Below are 17,453 nucleotides of genomic sequence, written 5' to 3' on the forward strand. Positions count from 1 at the left end.
GAATGAAGGAACAGAAAGCAGAGTCATTACCTGCCAATTTCATTCAGCTCAGTATAAGCTGAATCAAAATTTTCCTTCCAAGAAATGGTGGCACCATCAGCAGCAGCATCTTTGGAAGAAAGAGAATTCATTTATGAGATAGAGGACGTGACGAAGAATAACAAAAAGGCTAACAGGAATGGTCCAGCATCACCCAAAACAACTCTCAGGACTAAAGGCGGAGCCCACGTTGGTGGGAAAATGCCCGGATTCCCTGACATGTTCTTTAAAAAACCTCATCCAAGGGGAACCTGACGTGATGTCCAGACTCCTGCCCTGTGCTGTCTACCTCAACGCCGGGAAACACGGGGACAATCAGGAAGGGAACTTCTGGATATTTTACTAGTAAATATTAGGCAGAAAAATTAAAGAGGAGAGAGGAAGTGGTGCCGAAGGCCTAGCAAAGCTGGTGAGGACTTGGGCAATGGGGAGGACACAGCCGAGAAGGCCGGGGAGGAGTCACGGGGCCAGGAAAGGACGAAAGGGAAGGAACATGCTCAAAACATTCTAAAACCTGCTCTTCCTCCCCCTTCTGTTCTCAGGCATCACTGAGCTCATCTCCTACATTGAATGACTTAGCTTAACCACAACACACGCCTGAGCAGAATCTTTGCAGCATTTGGTTATATCACGTGTTAATTCCCTGCCGATGATTCACATACGTGTGAACATGACACGACTGTGTATCTGTGTTGTCTCTGGGGACCAAGGCTCGCAAGAAGCAAAACGTGAGCAGTGGTGGTCCCTGAGCACAGCTCTGCGGAGGCTGATGGTGCCTACATCCTGAAATCCGAGGGAAGAGACCCAGGCCCATGGTCGTGGTCGGCAAACTGCAGCTCTCGAGCCACATGAGGCTCTTTGGCCCCTTAAGTGTGGCTCTTCCATAAAATACCACGGCCTGGGCGAGTCTATTTTGAAGAAGTGGCGTTAGAAGAAGCTTAAGTTTAAAACACTTGGATCTCAAAAGAAATTTCAATCATTGTACTGCTGATATTTGGCTCTGTTGTCTAATGGCCAAAGTTTCCCAGTGAGTGGCAGGCCCACTGAAGCAAGGCCAGTGTGAGGGTGCTGAGGCGGTGGGGAGCATTCCCGGCTTCAGTTGGGGGCAGGGCTGTAGTCTGCGACCCTCCTAGAAGGTTTATGGAGCCACTCTTAGATTCTGGGGTTCTCTTACCTAGAGAGACACGGATTCGTTGCCTTTTAAGTATAGAGACCTCCTCTCTCCAACCCAACACACCCAGCCCACTTCCCTGCACTGCCCCAAACCCCACTTCTCAAACATTTCTTTGGGCTAACCAGCTTCCTCTTTCACAACATCCTTGGGACCAAGGTGGCTTGGTGAGATCATGAACAGGTGGACAAAATAAGAGCCCTGTTTGGAAAGCACTCATGTAGCTGGTTATGTGTGTATCTTAGTAATTATTCAGCACAGCCACATAAGAATGTACCCACATGAGAAAAGGTGTTCTGGGAGGGTAGGGAGTGGGGAAATGATCGAATCCTTCCACCAGGTTGCTTTTTTCTCCCCGTTTTAAATCGGAAAGTAGGGGTGCCCCTCATGTGTGAGGCACACTGTGCTGGCCAGTCCCCAGGGGAGAGGAGGGTTGGTGTCCTGTCCTAGGAGAGGAGCAGATAGCATCCACGTGCCTCGTGTCGTCTGCCTGCTTCTCTAGGTTCCTGGAGACACGCATGGCCCCCAAGGAGCCGCAGGGTAAACACGGGGGCAGATCTAACACTTGAACTCACACTTTATGGAAACACTCTTCACCAGGCCTCTGGACTGTGACTTGACTGAAGCCCCTGAGCCAATCCAGGCCCCCGCTGCACAGCAGCTGCCATGCCCACGAATAGACAGTGCAGGCGAGTGTGAGGGGCGCCTGGCCTCCACCCTCAGGGGTGCCGGGCGTGGCTGGGACTCACCGTATTCTGGAAGCCGCACGAACTCCGAGGGCTCGCTGGGAAGGCTGATCCCCCAGGGGTTGCTGGCACTGACTCTGAACTGATAAGGGCTCCCGGGGCTGAGGTCTTCGATGACGAGGTACGTGTCCAAGGTCGAAGCCACCGACTGCTGCCAGGCCTGGGAACCTAGCGGGCGATTTCCGAGGAGAGAGAAAGAGGACAGGCCAGAGGGGCATTGTTTCAAAGACCTTCGGCAAACAAAGAGAGGGAAATGGACACATTCTACTCAAAGGGCCGTTGTGGTCACTGTGTCTGGCTCTGAAAGCCAGGGGCAACAGTGGCGGATGTGGGTTCCATTTCCTAGTCACTAGGACCTAGTGATTGACTGTATGAGGAGGCGCATGGAGGCAGCTGGCCTGAAGGTACTGTTCATGCCAGCTGTGCACGTGAGAGTGAGGAGACACAGAGGTCATGCAGACGTCCCAGAGGCACGTGGGGCAGATTCTTCACGAGGCGTCAGAAAACATAAAGTTGGGGACATAGGAAGGAACAGCGGATGAAGGGCACAGAGACCAATGGGGTACGGCTCCGAAGGCCTGGTTACAAGGAAGAGGAGACAGACAGGTGGCCCACCTTCCTCTCGGTACTCCACAGTGTAGCCGGAGATGGTGCAGTTGCCCGTGCTGGCCGGGGGCAGCCAGCGCAGGATCACCGAGGTGCAGCTCCGCTCCTGGGCGATGGGGCGGTTGGGGGCTGCGGGAACGCCTGCGGGACAGAGACGGGGGTTCAGGGCCATTTCTGCAGAACTGGGTCTCGTACGCCAGGGTTGAATGCCGCCTAGGAAACGTTACCTAACCGGCACCCCACACTTTTCCTGTGATGGCCTCCACCTTTCCCAGGGTTCCAGCCCAGGAGGGGCGCCTTGCTGTCAGAAATTCTCCTCTGGGCTAAATACTCCCCTGGTCACATGGGAGATAAAGCTTGAGTGAGAGGTGTCGGGGAGGCCACCGACCGCAAAAACTCGTTCTCTTCCTGTTTGCTGGAACTTTGGAATTTTCACAATGGAACCCCCTCCACCCCAGTTTTCAGGGAGCCATGGGAATACCCTTGGAAAATGCTTGACCCACACAAATTCAGAGATGAGGAGTGGAATAGCGCTGCCATGGGCTGGGGCGAGGAGGATGGGGCATTATTGAACAGGCGCAGTTTCAGTTCGGCAAGATAAAACGAGTTCTGGAGCTTGGCTGTGCAACAATGTGAATGGACTCCCCACGACGGAACTGGACACGGAACACTGGTCAAGATGCTGAATGTTGTTATGTGCATCTTACGACAACAAACATATATTTTTAAAATATATTTCTATCGATTTCAGAAAGGAAGGGAGAGGGAGAGAGAGATAGAAAGATCAATAATGAGAATCATTGATCGGCTGCCTCCTGCACGTCCCCCACTGAGGACTGAGCCCGCAACCCAGGCATGTTCTCTTGACAGGAATCGAACCTGGGATCCTTCAGTCTACAGGCTGACGCTCTATCCACTGAGCCAAACCGGTCAGGGCAATAAACCTAGTTTTAAAGCATAAAACACGTTTAACTGGAAGGAGTCCATACCTTGCACCTTCACCGTGGCGGATGTGGAGGCAGTGCCGTGGTCGTTGGCCGCTATGCACGTGTAAATGCCGCTGTCCTGAGGCATCAGGTTGCAGATCTTCAGGGTGGTTTCTCCAGACTCGCTGGGGAGACCGAAAGGAAGCCGTCAGACGCCAATCAGGAGACAAATGATGGTGAAGGGTTGGCACCTGGTGAGCTGAGCAGACTGAGGCCCATGGTTGGGTCCAGTTCTGCTACACACCCTGGGTGGTCGCCTCACCTCCCTACATTCTCACTGCCTTTCAGGGGAAAAGTTCTTGCCATACCTCTCTCTCAGGTTTGTTGTACGTGAGGGATAGAGGTAGAAAAAAAGAGCAAAATGAGGTAAGAATTAGGACATGGTTTGAAATCTATCAAGTCTTATACAAGTCCTGGTCCACCGTATGGCTCGTATTATTACCACCAGCAACTTTCTTCTAAAATAGTTTCAGCCTCACGGATTCATAATGAACAGAACCCCCAAAATGGAAAGATGAAAGAATGAAAATATTCCAGCATTTCAAATTCTACACGCGGGACCCTGAAAATAACTACGTGAATTAGACAGGGAGCAAATTCCTCCACTAAATGATAACTTTCCCCGTAGCCCACACAGGAGGCCAGGCCGGCACCTGGGGAAACCGCAGAAAGGGTCAGGTGCAGAAGTCCCGGTCAGCCCACGCTTCCTGGCTCTGACATACGTGATCATGGTCCTCACCACCCTTACTCACACTGACCCCTGAGATGTCGGACCTGGCGGGGAGGCTGTGCTGGGAACATCTTTCACACACACACACACACACACACACACACACACACGAAGTTAGTAGATGAAAGTGTCCCCCCAATCCTAGGAGTTTCTCCTGCAAATGTTTCTTACGCACAGAGGGCTCGTTACTGCTTGCCCACTGTGAGCCATAATCCACAAGGAAGCTCGTAACTAGTAGCAATTAATATGAACAGGAAGTTGGGGAGGCAGCCGGCCAGGTTTTGTTAAACACCCTTTTTGCATAGAAGCATGCTGGGGCTGGATTTCCTGTTTTCTGTTGCACATTTTGGAGTGGGTCATGAAAATTGTTCAAAAGTTAATGGAAGAATTCAATACTTTGCTCTTTCCCAGGATCCCGCGGGGCACAGAGAACATTGGGGTGTCTAGATGTGAGGGCCACCTTCCTACGGGTCTGCATGCTCCCCAGTTCTCCTGGCACAGACGCTCCTGGGACTCCACAGGGAAAGAGGATTGAATAGGGGGAATGTCAGTCAGCCGCTGCCAAGGCTCTTTGACAGCGTGGTCCAGCCTTGACCCGAGAGAGTCAAGGTTCATGTTGTTCTTTCTTTGTTTAATGTGGGCCCAGAATGCAGTCTGTTGAACTGTCCTTTTTTTAAAAAAAAAATATATATATTTTTTAAAAATAAGTTCTAATTGATTTTTTTTAGAGAGAGAGGAAGGGAGAGGTGATAGAGAGAGAGAGAGACATGGATGAGAGAAAAACATCATTGCTCAGCTGCCTCCTGCTCACCCTTGACTGGGGGTAGAGCCCACAACCTGGGCATGTGCCCTGACCAGGAATCAAACCAGTGACCTCTTGGTTCATGGATTGACACTTAACCACGGAACCATACTGGCCTGGCTGAACTGTTCATTTAAAAATTTTTTTACATATATTACTGATTTTTTACAGAGAGGAAGAGAGAGGAATAGAAAGTTAGAAACATCGATGAGAGAGAAAAACATTGATCAGCTATCTCCTGCACACTCCCTACTGGGGATGTGCCCACACCCAAGGTACATGTCCTTGATTGGAATCGAACTTGGGACCCTTCAGTCCACTGAGCCAAACCGGTTTTGGCTGAACTGTTCATTTCGATCCTAGGTCTGTCTACCCAGCGCTGAGCAGTAGGTGAATATGTGCTGGTTGTGACCCAGCTGTTCCTCAGGCTGAGGCTGGGCCCGAAGCTCACGGCCCCGCGCCCACTGCCGCGGGAGCACACTGTTGGGAGAGTCCACCGCTGGGAGCCACACGCATGTCTGACGCAGCCTCCCTCCCCATCAAGGCCAAGTGCGTTCACTGGAGGAGCCGTCGTGGCAGCCCTGCTCTGGGAGAAACGAAGTCCCTGGAAGGGTAGACGCACCCCAGACTTGGCCTCTGGACGCCGCACAAGCACACTGTGGTGCCGAGGGGGGTGGGCCGCTTACCAGGAGGAGGCGCTGTATGTGGCCGAGCCGCTGTCAGTGTCAAGGATGTTCTGGTCGGGCCCCTTCCAGGTGATGGTGGGCTTGGGCCGCCCGCAGACTTTGCACTGCAGCGTCACCGTGTCCCCAAGCAAGCAGGTCACGTCCACTAACGGCACCAGGAATTCCGGGGCCACTGTCGTCAAATCGACACAAAGTCACAACATTCAGAACTGGGAATCAGACAGCCACTTGACAACACGTGCCTCTCATTTTTCCCACCCCATGCTGCAGAACGACTCAAATAACCTGCAGCTGAACACTGTGTCGAGTCACCCGTGCCCCACGAAAAGGTATTTTTAAAGGCAGTAAGTGTTCATTGTGGGGAAACTAGGAAATACAGGTAAGCAAACAGGAGAAAAGGCTTCGTGATGTTGTGATGCGGGGTAAGTACTGTGAACATCTGGTGTAGATGAGCTCAGGTCTCACAGCCACGCGCTTGGTCTTTCCAAACTTGAATCCCATTACCCACACTGCACCTGTGGTCTTCCCACCCCAACAGTTTCTCATAAACACGCTGCCCTGTCCACGCACAGCGCGGCCTCACACTGTCTAAAGGCCCCATGTCTGTGCTGGGTTTGCGTGAATTATTGGGTTGATCCCCACGTTCTCAGTTCTACCACTTTTTAAACTCACCTTCTTGGATGAAATTTGGATTTAAGATCTGAAAAACAAAAAGAAACAGACAACTGCTGAAGTCCAAGAGCAGTATAAGAGCGCGGGGACTTTTACCCTATTGAGTAAAAAGAAGCACAAGTTTTGGGGAGCAAGCCCAGAGCCCCGCCTCCATGGTTTGTGACCGTGTCACCGTCACAGTGATGACGAAGGACCCCTGGCTTATGCTCCTATCAACTCTGGTCGGACACATTCCTCCGGGGTCCCGGGTGGGCACAGGTGGGGCTGTGGTGAGGGTGAGCGCTGCCGGCCACAGCAAGCCTTTCTGCTCCACCGCCTCAGCTGCTCTTCTCCCTGCCACATACGTCAAAGCCCACGCTCCTGCCCACCCTGCTCGGCACCCGCTCTTGTGTTGGGAGGGCATCGATTCTTCCCAGCATCATGAATTCTCAAAAACAGAGGACCTGACCTTTATCACATTGGAAGGGTCAATGGCATGAGCCACGAACCACGAACCTAATGGTTTCCTTCCAAACGTACCCTCCACCTCCCCCCCCCAAGCAGGGAAACGTCTCCCCACGCAGCTGCATGCCCATCCCTCTTGTCCCCAGCTCGGCCTCTGCATCCCAGGTCTCCACAGGGCAACCAAAGAACCACTGACCTAATGGTTCTTGCCCTTTGGCTGCTGAGGTGAGGGAATGGGGACTTGGGCCGACTAGGAGACTTGGCAGAGGCACCATGGGAGCTCATTGCACATACCATACCGACTGCCTCGTGACACCAGGGGTCTTCTCAGAAAGAAACACCTTCCAGCCTAGCCATGCGGAAAAGTTACCCTTCCTAAGGGGGTGGAAGCCTTGGTTTTCCTCCCATCTTCCTACGGCCTCTAACCATGCAAGTCAGGGCCATAATGCTTGGCAGGGTGACCCAAACATAAGGTGACCAGACGTCCTGCTTTCGGCGGAACAGTCCCGATTTTTAACAATTTGTCACAATCGGGACTTTTTTAAAATGCCATGGGATGTGGGACAAATTGTTAAAAATCGGGACTGTCCTGCCAAAAGCAGGACATCTGGTCACCTTACCCAAACATGATCTGGGGAGTCAGAGAGGCTGGGCTCACCTCTTTTATTTAAAAAATATATATATATTATTGATTTTTTTTATAGAGGGGAAGGAAGAGGGATAGAGGGCTAGAAACATTGATGAGAGAGAAACATCCATCAGCTGCCTCCTGCACACCCCCTACCAGGGATGTGCCCGCAACCAAGGTTCATGCCCTTAACTGGAATAGAACCTGGGACCTTTCAGTCTGCAGAGCCAAACTGGTTTTGGCTCACCTCTTTTATTTAATGTGATTTCATGCTAATTACTTGAAATTCATTAGCATCGGTCTCATCTACTATAAAATGGGAATAAGTAATACTTAGCGCAAAGTACTGTGAAAAAATAATTTATGTCAAGTGCTTAGCACTATGCTTCACAAGGACAGGTCTTCAATGGCTGTGTGAATGAAGATGATCTCACTCGAATCATCTCTCTTCTGCTAAGCAGCCTATTGTCCCAGTGGCTTAGCTCTAATAATTTGTCTTACAGACTTCTTCTTTCCTTCACAACGAAGCCAGAAAGTTGATGTGCCATGCCATCAGTCCCCGGGGCGTTCACACTTCGCTCCTGGTCTTTACATAGGAGGGGAACATGGCTTCTGTGTCCTCCCCCCTACACAGGCATCCGATGCCCTTTGGAACAGAGATGCGTTTCCTCCTCTGGGTTCCCCTCTGCAGACAGTTGCTCAGGATGCTACCCAGGTGTTCAGGAAGCAGGCTGCGGAGCAGACCTGTAGTGCCAAGTCCTGGGGCTGAGCGGCCCACGGCTGGCCACTGCAGCGCCCTCTGCTGGTTTTGAGAGGCCACTCCCTTTAATGGTTGGCTCTCCATCTTTGACCTGGACAGCTTGGGAAACACAAAAGGACCCATACCTGGGCCTCACAGCCAGAGATTTTGTTTTAATTAGTGTGGAGGGGATCCAGGCAGCGGGAGTTCCGAAATGTGCCTCAGGTGCATCAACATGCAGCTCGGTTTGAAAGCTCCAGAAAGTTCCCTCAATTCAAGGGAACTGATCTCAGAGAGAGCAACTTTCTGCTCCTGAGGGTCTTCTGAGGTGGGAAGGGATGGGGTGGGGTAGGGGTATGGGTAAGGGTGTGTGTGGGGATTTGGTAAAAGCTTTTGCCTTCCCCACATCTAAGGGACTCCATAATGTGGCTTTGTGAGGAGACATGTAGGGGACTGCCCCTAACCATGGTGGGCAGCGCCCCATCATTTGTCGGCAGGTGGGGGGGAGGGAGGTTCTAAGGAGGCCATGCATTTACCCGCCTGGCTTAGGTTGAGACAAAGAGAACAACATCCGAGCCATTTCACAGTCAAAGGACAAGAGACTAACAATATCGTCTGAAGTCCCCAAGGTCTTCTCAGACTGAAATAAAGGGTGGCTTTCCCCATTCACACAACATCCCTATCTCTCTGGGCCACGGTAAGGTTTCATGGACACAGAGGTGCTAGGACATGGGCCCTGACCTCAGGATTTGGAAAGTGTGGCCTGGATTTGGGCAATACTTTTCTTTCTCTTCTTATGCAGCCTTCCCAAATATTCTCGAGTCAGAAAGTTTCACTTTTTAATAACCTTTCATTAAAGGAGAAAAGGTGCAACCAGAGCTATTGACTGTGGGCTCTTCAAGGACAGGAACCACTCGTCATTCACCTTGTGCCTCGGGCCCAAGCATGGGGTCTGCTGCCCACCGGGCATGAATGCATGTTGGCTGAACGACGATTTGGTTTTTGTTCTCATTTCAGTTCTCCTGAGAATTGAGGACTGGTTCATAAAGAGAATCTGTAAACAGGGCCAAACGGTCCATACAATAATCACTTCTGGTATATTGCAGCTTGCCGAGAGCCTGTTTTCAAACATAGACGGCATGCAAGCTTTTTGGTAAGTGATTAAAAAGAAATAAAACCGGTTGCCTCTGAGAGAGGAGGTGTCTGGGCATGGGGGTGTGTGAACTCTGAGTGGACAGAACAGGAAGAACCCGCTCCCTATGCCAGATGAGCCCTCCCGCCTTGGAAACATTCTTAAAGCAGCCCGGCCTCAGCTGTATCTGTGATGTGGGAACAACGAGGCCTGCCTGGAATGGTGTTTGATGTGAGGACTCGTTCGTGGGTGAGGGTTTTTGTGAGCTGACCCTGGGTGAGGTGGTGGTGTCCGGAAGCTAGGAAGGCAGACCTGCTCGCTGCCTTTGTGGGGAATTCGCTGTGGAGTCTATGGAACGAGATGACATGGGTACAGTGGCCAGGTGGGGCCTGGCTGGTATTAGTGACCGGCCTTCCACAGTGTGAAGCACGACCTCACCCTGCCCCACCCCCACTCCCTCAGAAGGACTCCGGGAAAAACACTTTGGGAAAGTGGCCAACTTGGCTCAGTGGCCAACTTGGCTCAGTGGCCTGCCTTTTCCATCCCGATGGGAATCCATGAGGAGCAAGACAGCGAGTCCCCACAGGGGTCTCTGAGGAGACAAACGACCAGCGGGAGTGATGAATGGCAGTTTCTACGCTATAACATTGTAAGGGGGGTTTCACAACAGGCACTGAGCAGTAAAGCAGCACCCCAACTCCTGCTTAGAGCTTGTCTCGCCTCCTTTCTCTTTGTCATCACAACGCCAACGGTGCTAAGTATGTGATTAAACACAGCGCTGGTTAGAAAGCAAATCCTCCTGGCCTGGGTGCAGGCGTCGGTGGGGAATTTAGAGAGAAAGGTTGCCAGTAGGCTTTCCTGCAGGTTCTCTACCTACAAGAACTGGTGAAGGCCCCCGGCCCGGCCCAGGCGCTGCTGGGAACAGTAACAATGGCACCGACTGTGCAACCTTCCGCAGTGGGCACAGACTGCTGGCAGCCTCCTTCCTCTGCTCCCCTGGGAGGAAGTGCCGCTCAGGGGTTATCTACTTCCGTTTCCAGATGAGACAGGGAAGTCCGTGTAAGATCCGAGAGACGGTGTGAGGACTGGCCCTGCCCGCTCCTTCCGCCACAGCCTTCGGCGCAGAGGCAGGGCTCTGGGGAAAACGCGGTGAAAGTTGGTCACAGATGCCCAAGGCCTACCTGCTCACCTTTGCCCTCCAACCCAACTCTACCTGGTCCTCCTCTTCAACCTCCCCCAGCAAGGACAGGAGCCTGGGCAACATCCATGCTAAGGATTTCGTTAACTTTGACTCTGGATTGTGTTTTTAGGTGATTCCTCCTCAGTTTTCCTCCTGAGTGGAAGCAGATCCAATTGGGGCCTGGAGCAGGGCTGTGGCCGCCTCTCAGGCTGCAGTGGAAGAGCCTCCGTATTGGTCTACGGATTCCTGTGGACGGACTTCAGGGCCTAGGTGGGCAGGGAGTGTGTGTTGTTGAGTGTTAATGCCTCAGATCCTGGTACATATTTGTCAAAGCAAGGGAAACTTAAAGGGGTGGGATCCTAATTTGGGGAGGAGAGTGGAGAAAATGTCTTGCATGAACTTGGGGGTTTTCCTATTCCCATGACTCAGAATGTGACTTGCTCTGGAACTCCATCGCCGGCCCGTGTGGAGACTCAGGCAGAAGTGATCGTCCCTCCTCCATGCTCTTCCTATGCTCTGCCCATCTGCCCATCTATCCCGGCATCTTCCCTGCAGTTACTGCCCCACCAGGCTGTGAATCCTTTAAAGATGGCCACCCTTTTACATGTCTCATGTACCACCTGGTATGCTGCTTAACACAGCCTTTTGCACAGAGCAGGAGATCAAGTATTTGTTGAAGCAAACTCACGGAGGTCACACAATGAGCAGATAAGGATTCTGGCCCCCTGACCACCGTGTCTAACGACCACTGCTCACGTGTGAAGGGACGTGAGGTGTCAGGCTGGGACCTGAAGGGTTCATCGTAAGCTGCCCTGTTTCTTGAAACCGAATGCTCCCCTTCCTCAGGGGGGCCGTGTAGAGTGGCAGACGGGAAAGGGGACAGAACTGGAACCCAAGACAGATGGGGAAAGGTGACGCTCCTTATGTGAAATGCACATGGCTCTCTGGGAGACCAAATGCAAGAGGACTGCCTGGCATAGACCACGTGGGGAAGGCTGGTGAGGACTCGGGTTTGTTTGAACAGCAGAGGGCGGTAGGGGGTAGTGCTTCCTCCTGGATGGGAAAAAACCACTACACTGTGGTCCTTGGCATCTTCATGCTTCCTGCTGGAGAGAATTCCAACGTCTCCTGGATTTTCCTTCAAAATGGGAGGTAGCAGGAGAGAAGGACAGGTAAAATCAACCAGCACTGAGCAGCAAGCTCAGCTCTGAAGACCTCTTGAGTCTATTTTTCTTGCCAGTCGATGCCCGAGATTCTGACTCGTTTTCCTGACAGTGAGGTTGAAATCTGTCTAGAAGAGCAGGTAACAACCGACTCCAGAACTCCCCGCCCCCCAACCCCCCTGCTTTTTCTAAACGCCTCAGCATCAGCCACAAAACAGTTCAAAGCTACATAGCGAGAACACTAAAGGAATAAAAATGGTCAAAAGAGACTCAAAATAAATGCCCTAAACTGAACTCAGCTGCCTCAAATGAACCAACGTTTCTATTCTCTGCCTCTTCCTTCTCTGCCCTTTGTGCTGGTTCATGGGAATCTGTGCTCAGGGGAGGAGGGAAAGGGGTTTTAGATGATTTTAGGTAACGAGAGTTGGAGATTCAATGAACAGAACTAAGAAAAACAATTTCTAAAAATTTAGGTATGATTTCTGGTTTGGAGGTTTAACCCTTGAACTTTTTCAAACTTCTGAATTTTTAGAAAACAGTTTTCTAAATGTTTAGAAAATCTTCCTACCTCTGCTCATTCCTATGTGGACACAAGCTGCAATTGAACATAAGCAAATGCAACTCAATCCCAAATGGCACTAGAACAGTCTCTGAACTGGTTTCTTACTTCCCGACTGTTTTCATTATCATTTATTCCAAGTATTTCTTTTTCAACTTTGATTTAGCTCTTTGACCTAATTGTAATAGAAATATCTTATAATTTCCAAACGTATGAGATTTTTAAAAATTATAGTTTTTTTTTTTACTGATTTCTCATTTAATTGCTTTGTGGTTGGAGTAGGTGGCCTATATGATACTGCTTCCTTGATTTTTTTTATGAGTCAACTTTTGTAAGAAGTTCCGTGGCTTCTTAAGAAGAATGTATACATATTAATTGTTGGGTATAGGTTTCCAAGGGTCAAGCACATTGTTTTATGAAGATTTCTATTCCAAATCTTTTTCCCAGCCCTCCTTGGTATTTTGGTTGGAGAACATTGAGTGTGTCCTCAAAAATTAAAAGGATGAAAATGTGGCTTTTAACAGAAAAATGAAACAATCTATAACCCATCCCACAAAACAGTTGAGGGGAAAGGAAGGCAAGAAGGAGGCGTACTGGGTGTCTGCGTTGCTCTTAGGGTGCTCTCAGCAGCCTGGGTGCCTGTTGGGAAGGATCTGGGCTGGGTGGGGCTGAGGACAGTCCCTGGCAGTGGTAAAACTTCCTTTTCATAAATCACATTGCCAGTGTGGAGGCCAAAATCTTGACTTTGGATACAGTCTTTATGGGCGAATGTTTTGAGTTCTCATCCCTATCCCCCCAACTTTTTTTTTTTTTACTGAGCTAAACAACCTCCCAGAAGTCTAAGGACCCACAGCAGGTTAAACCTGGCTCTGAGGACAAGGGGGAGTGAAAGATTTACTTGGGGACTCAGCCGCCAGACAGGATGCCCACTCCCTGGGCCTCCACAGTACTCACTGCGATCCTGTAATGCTCTGTGTTATTACATTCTGATGCAGTGCATTGCCTAGGACAGTGGTTGGCAAACTGCGGCTTGTGAGCCACATGCGGCTCTTTGGCCCCTTGAGTGTGTGGCTCTTCCACAAAATACCACGTGTGGGCGCACACGTACGGTGCGATTGAAACTTCGTGGCTCAATTTGGTCCAAAGGTTGTGGGCTATTGTTAAGCTGAAACTTCGTGGCCCATACGCAGAAGTCGGTTTTCGGCTCTCAAAAGAAATTTCAATCGTACTGTTACATGTGGCTCTGTTGACTAATGAGTTTGCCGATCACTGCCCTAGGATATCTCATCAGTGAGCCTGCAGGGAGCCTTCACAGCACGGGGTGGGCGGGCTGCGGGAGGAAGAGTGTGGCCTCTGCTCCTCTAACAGCTGGTCCTGAGAGCAACTTCTCCCTGGTGAATGGCACTTCCTAATCCCATGAGTATGTACCCTAAATGACACAGGCTGGGCTTCCATTCAGGGCGGGAGCCACAGGACACGCATGACTGAGGGTGTATGATACGATGACTGTGCTGGCCTGAGAAACCAATGGAACGTCCTCTGCGGGCCTCCATGAATGGAAGCCTGAGTCACTGGGAAAGGGTGGGGTGAAGACAAATAATTACCCCAATTGTCAAGAGACTTAAAAAGTTGTTGAGGAAGAAATTCTCCTCCAACCAGCAGATGTGCAACAAGGGAGGGCCCGGACGTGACCCTCCTAAGGAAGTGCCTGAGCCTCAGTGACAGGCTTCCTCTGTATACCACGCCAAGTCTGGCTCCTCAAAGCACCACCATCAAACCTGCCCTTTTCATTGGTTGGATAAGGATGACCTCTCTGGAGGGTAAGAGCACCCCACCTTCACTGGACGGTTGGAAGGAACAGAAAACGTGACAGATGTGAGTGCACGGAGGACCCCTGGGAGAGGCGCTGGCTCTGCCAGCTAAATACCTCCGTGGCAGACTATAACCCCGTCTGCACGCAGGGATGGAGCAGAGCGAGGCACGAAGAGCGAGTCTTCGGGCCAAAGCCATCAGATGCGTTACAAAGAAAATATTTTGTAAAAATAAAATGAGAGGAATGTGATGCTTCACTTTCTTTTCTTCAAAGAGCTCTTTTCACACACAAAAAATCTTTTTATAAAATGCAGAAACAGGCGGGTGGAAATTCAGTGGCGGTGCCAGGAGGTCAGTCACCAGACAAGGGGGCAAGTGTGTCCTTCCAGCGGGCTGGCCAGGAAGCTGAATCTGGGACAGAGACACCACCGCTGAGGTAAGAGCGACAGGCCAGCTCTTGGAAGACTGGAAGGTGGAGCTGGGGAGAGTGGGGTTGGGGAGGGAAGAAGGTCCTTTCCAGCTTCTGCAGTTCTCCCCCCGGGGGAGGGAGCCGACAATCCAGCCAGGCCTCAGGTGGCCATTCCTGCCACGGCCCCCCGAAAAGCAGGTTTCTGGAGCAAGGCAGCAAATCTGCTGCTGCTTCTTCTTCTGGGGTCTCCTTGGTTTCAGAATCTGAAGCTCAGGAGGGTGAAGGGTCTCTGAGTCCTTGCTGCTCACCTTAGGTCTGCAGGGCGCTCCAGGCTCCTCTTCACTCACAGCAGCCCCTGTGCCCGGGAGCCGTGCCGCCTACAGAGAGCCCGGAGCCCAGAAAGGCCAACGGCCTGAGCCCGCACAACGGCCAGTGCTCAGGCTGAGTCCGTTTTCCACGCCAGGCTGCCTTTGTGTGACTGTTATTTAACTTGTCCTTCAGCCTTGGAAAGCTGGGATGGGCGGAAATGACACTCCTCTTTGTTGAGTTGAAACATTGAATAACAAATTTATACCGAAAACGGAGGCAGGTCCCAACACCTGGCAGGATTCGTGTTTTAGGTAAAAACTACCTGGAGATGGGGTGCTGCAGATAAGCAGGGTGCGAGGGTGGGGACCACCAGGGACAGCCGGGTACTGCCTTCAGGGCACCTTCTCACTTTCCAACAGAAAGTGACAACGCCTTCTGCCTCAGTTTCCTCTCTACAGGAAGCCCCCATCTTCCCAGGGGCCGAAGGGAGGAGGGACTCGGGGAGTTATGGTTTAGTGAGTACAGTTTCAGTTTGGGATGACGACAAAGTCTGGAGATAAGTAGAGTGACGGTTGCATGGCTTGTGACGGTGTTGAATGCCGCTTAGAAATGGTGAAGGTGGTCCATTTTATGTCCCGTATGTTTTACTGCAATTTAAACAATACAGGAAGGGGACGAGGCTGACTAGTTTCCCAAGTTTTTGTTGACTCTGAAAGTCGATGATTCTGACCCTAATTAGAAATTGTCTCCCCATTTAGCTTCACCTTTCTAAGTGTCTTCTCTCCCTCCTCTGTCAGAACCTCTCCCACAAGATCCCAACCCCATTCTTCCTGCAGATAACGCTCCTGAGACAGTGCTCCAAGCTGGCGCTATGCCCACGGGTAAGGTCGCACCAGATGCGATGTACAGTCTTTCTGGAATCCTGACCCCCTTCTCCTCTGATGGATTGACCTTCTCTGCTCTAAGTAGCATTGGGCATTAAAAAAAAAAAAATTTAAGATGCATATAATTAACTGCGTTTGACCTGAAGGCTGGGCGAGGAATCCTTGTCCCTGAGGACAGAGGCTGGGAGGCGGGTCAGGCCTCCCCGGTCGAGCGCAGGATGTGGCCGAGCAGCTGTGCCGGGCGGGAGGGCAGGTGCTGGAACCCAGCCTCCACACCGTCTTGGCAGCTCCTCGCGTGGCGTGGGTGTGGGAACCTGCCTCACCGGGGTCCTAAGAGAATCCAGAATCAGTCAGGCTTCTCAGGGTGTTGGCTGGAGGGCCGTGCTGAGCCTCAAGCCCCGAGCCTGCTCTGGCCTGGGTTCCGGGCAGACACTGGGGGCGGGGCCGGACGGAGAAGCTGCCAGGTGGGCACCATCATATCTACCCTCCTTTCCAGCAAAAGGCAGTCTGCGCTCTACGCGGCCTTGGAAAGTGGAATGAATGTTCACTTGTTCCCAGGAGAGCCGAGGGTTTGTGTTTTGCCGGATTGGACTCTTGCTCCGTGTAGAAACCTTCATCTCAGCTCTCACAGCCCCTCCACTCCTGTCCCCAAAGTGTGGCCAGTGCAAGGCCAGGAAGGTGAGGAAGGAAGCCGACCCAGGGTCAGCTCCCAGGCATTTCTGGAGCTGTGGCCAGGGGCCAGCGGACGAAAAAGGGGTGCTGGGCCACGAGGGACCACGCAGACCTGGAGGCAGCTTGTGGAGGCGAGCGGCATGGCTGGCGGTGCTGGGAGTGGGTTGTAACGGAGAACATGCACAGGTCCCTGCAGCGGGACGGATGGAAACACTGGAGCAGAATTTCCTCCTTTAGATACCAGGGTGTCCTCAGAAAGCTTTGTAAACCAGATTCCTAGGGTCTAAGGTGATATATCGTCCTCTTAGCTGTGAAGGATGTGCCCATATCTCCCTAAAATAGTGCGGTGGGACATATGCCAGCTCCAAGGGCAGCAAGCAGCTTGTTTAAGCAAGGACCCTGGGAAACAGCTCCTTATTGGAACCCTTCAATCCACCAAAAGAGAAGGAAAGGGTGCTTGGGTAGTGACATGCTGTGGAGGCCAGGTAAGAGCCTATACACGGCTAGGAGTAGCATCGACTTGCTGGCACAGGACAAGGATAGGGAGCCGACAGGGCAGGATGCAGCAGCAACCTAGTATGGCACGCACACAGGGCTGGGGGGGGGGGGGGGGGGCAGCCAGGGCTCCAGACACAGGCTCCGGACCACGGGAGTGAAGTAAAGCTCAGTAGAGCACAGGGACACATTCCCAAGGAGGCAACACCCATCACAATAACCAGGTTCAGAAGACAGGAGTGAGGCTGGGGACCAGGCGGGCCTGGGAATGCTGCCCAAAGTTCTCACTGTAGCAGCGAGTGGCCTTCTGGAGGCGGGCCTCCCACCTGTTGCTCAAGCTCAGCTCTCTCCCAGTGCACCTTCGGCCAGTCTCCTCTGCAATGGACAGTGCACCGAGGATCTACTTAAGGTTCTACTTACCTCCCCCTTGAGGACACTCTCAGCGCACACGGAGCAGTGTGACATCCTGTATCTTACTTGTTACTTGTGTCTGAAAATCCTAAGCTAGCCGCGGCGCTGCTTTCCCTCCGTACCTGCTCCCGTGCTCAGGGTTAGCTTCACGGCGGCAGCACGGTGCACAGGGGCTCGC

General features: G+C 51.9%; 1 protein-coding gene across 17 annotated transcripts in view; it reads right to left on the minus strand.

The window, feature by feature from the left end:
• The window catches only part of KALRN (kalirin RhoGEF kinase), a 650,068-nt gene that overhangs the window by 27,418 nt on the left and 605,197 nt on the right, over positions 1-17,453 (minus strand). For 16 of the 17 annotated variants that reach the window (XM_084871483.1, XM_084871457.1, XM_084871488.1 and 13 more), the window contains 6 exons: positions 6,439-6,466; positions 5,767-5,938; positions 3,552-3,673; positions 2,572-2,703; positions 1,960-2,124; positions 31-109 (listed from right to left, as the gene is read on the minus strand). In XM_084871483.1, the coding sequence (XP_084727609.1) occupies positions 31-109; positions 1,960-2,124; positions 2,572-2,703; positions 3,552-3,673; positions 5,767-5,938; positions 6,439-6,466 (698 nt within the window). Of the gene's footprint in view, positions 1-30; positions 110-1,959; positions 2,125-2,571; positions 2,704-3,551; positions 3,674-5,766; positions 5,939-6,438; positions 6,467-14,424; positions 15,461-17,453 lie in introns of those variants that run through there. The other variant, XM_084871461.1, reaches the window with a different exon arrangement.

This window comes from Pipistrellus hanaki (assembly GCF_964339955.1).
Source record: "Pipistrellus hanaki genome assembly, chromosome: 2".
Taxonomy (NCBI): Eukaryota; Metazoa; Chordata; class Mammalia; order Chiroptera; family Vespertilionidae; genus Pipistrellus; species Pipistrellus hanaki.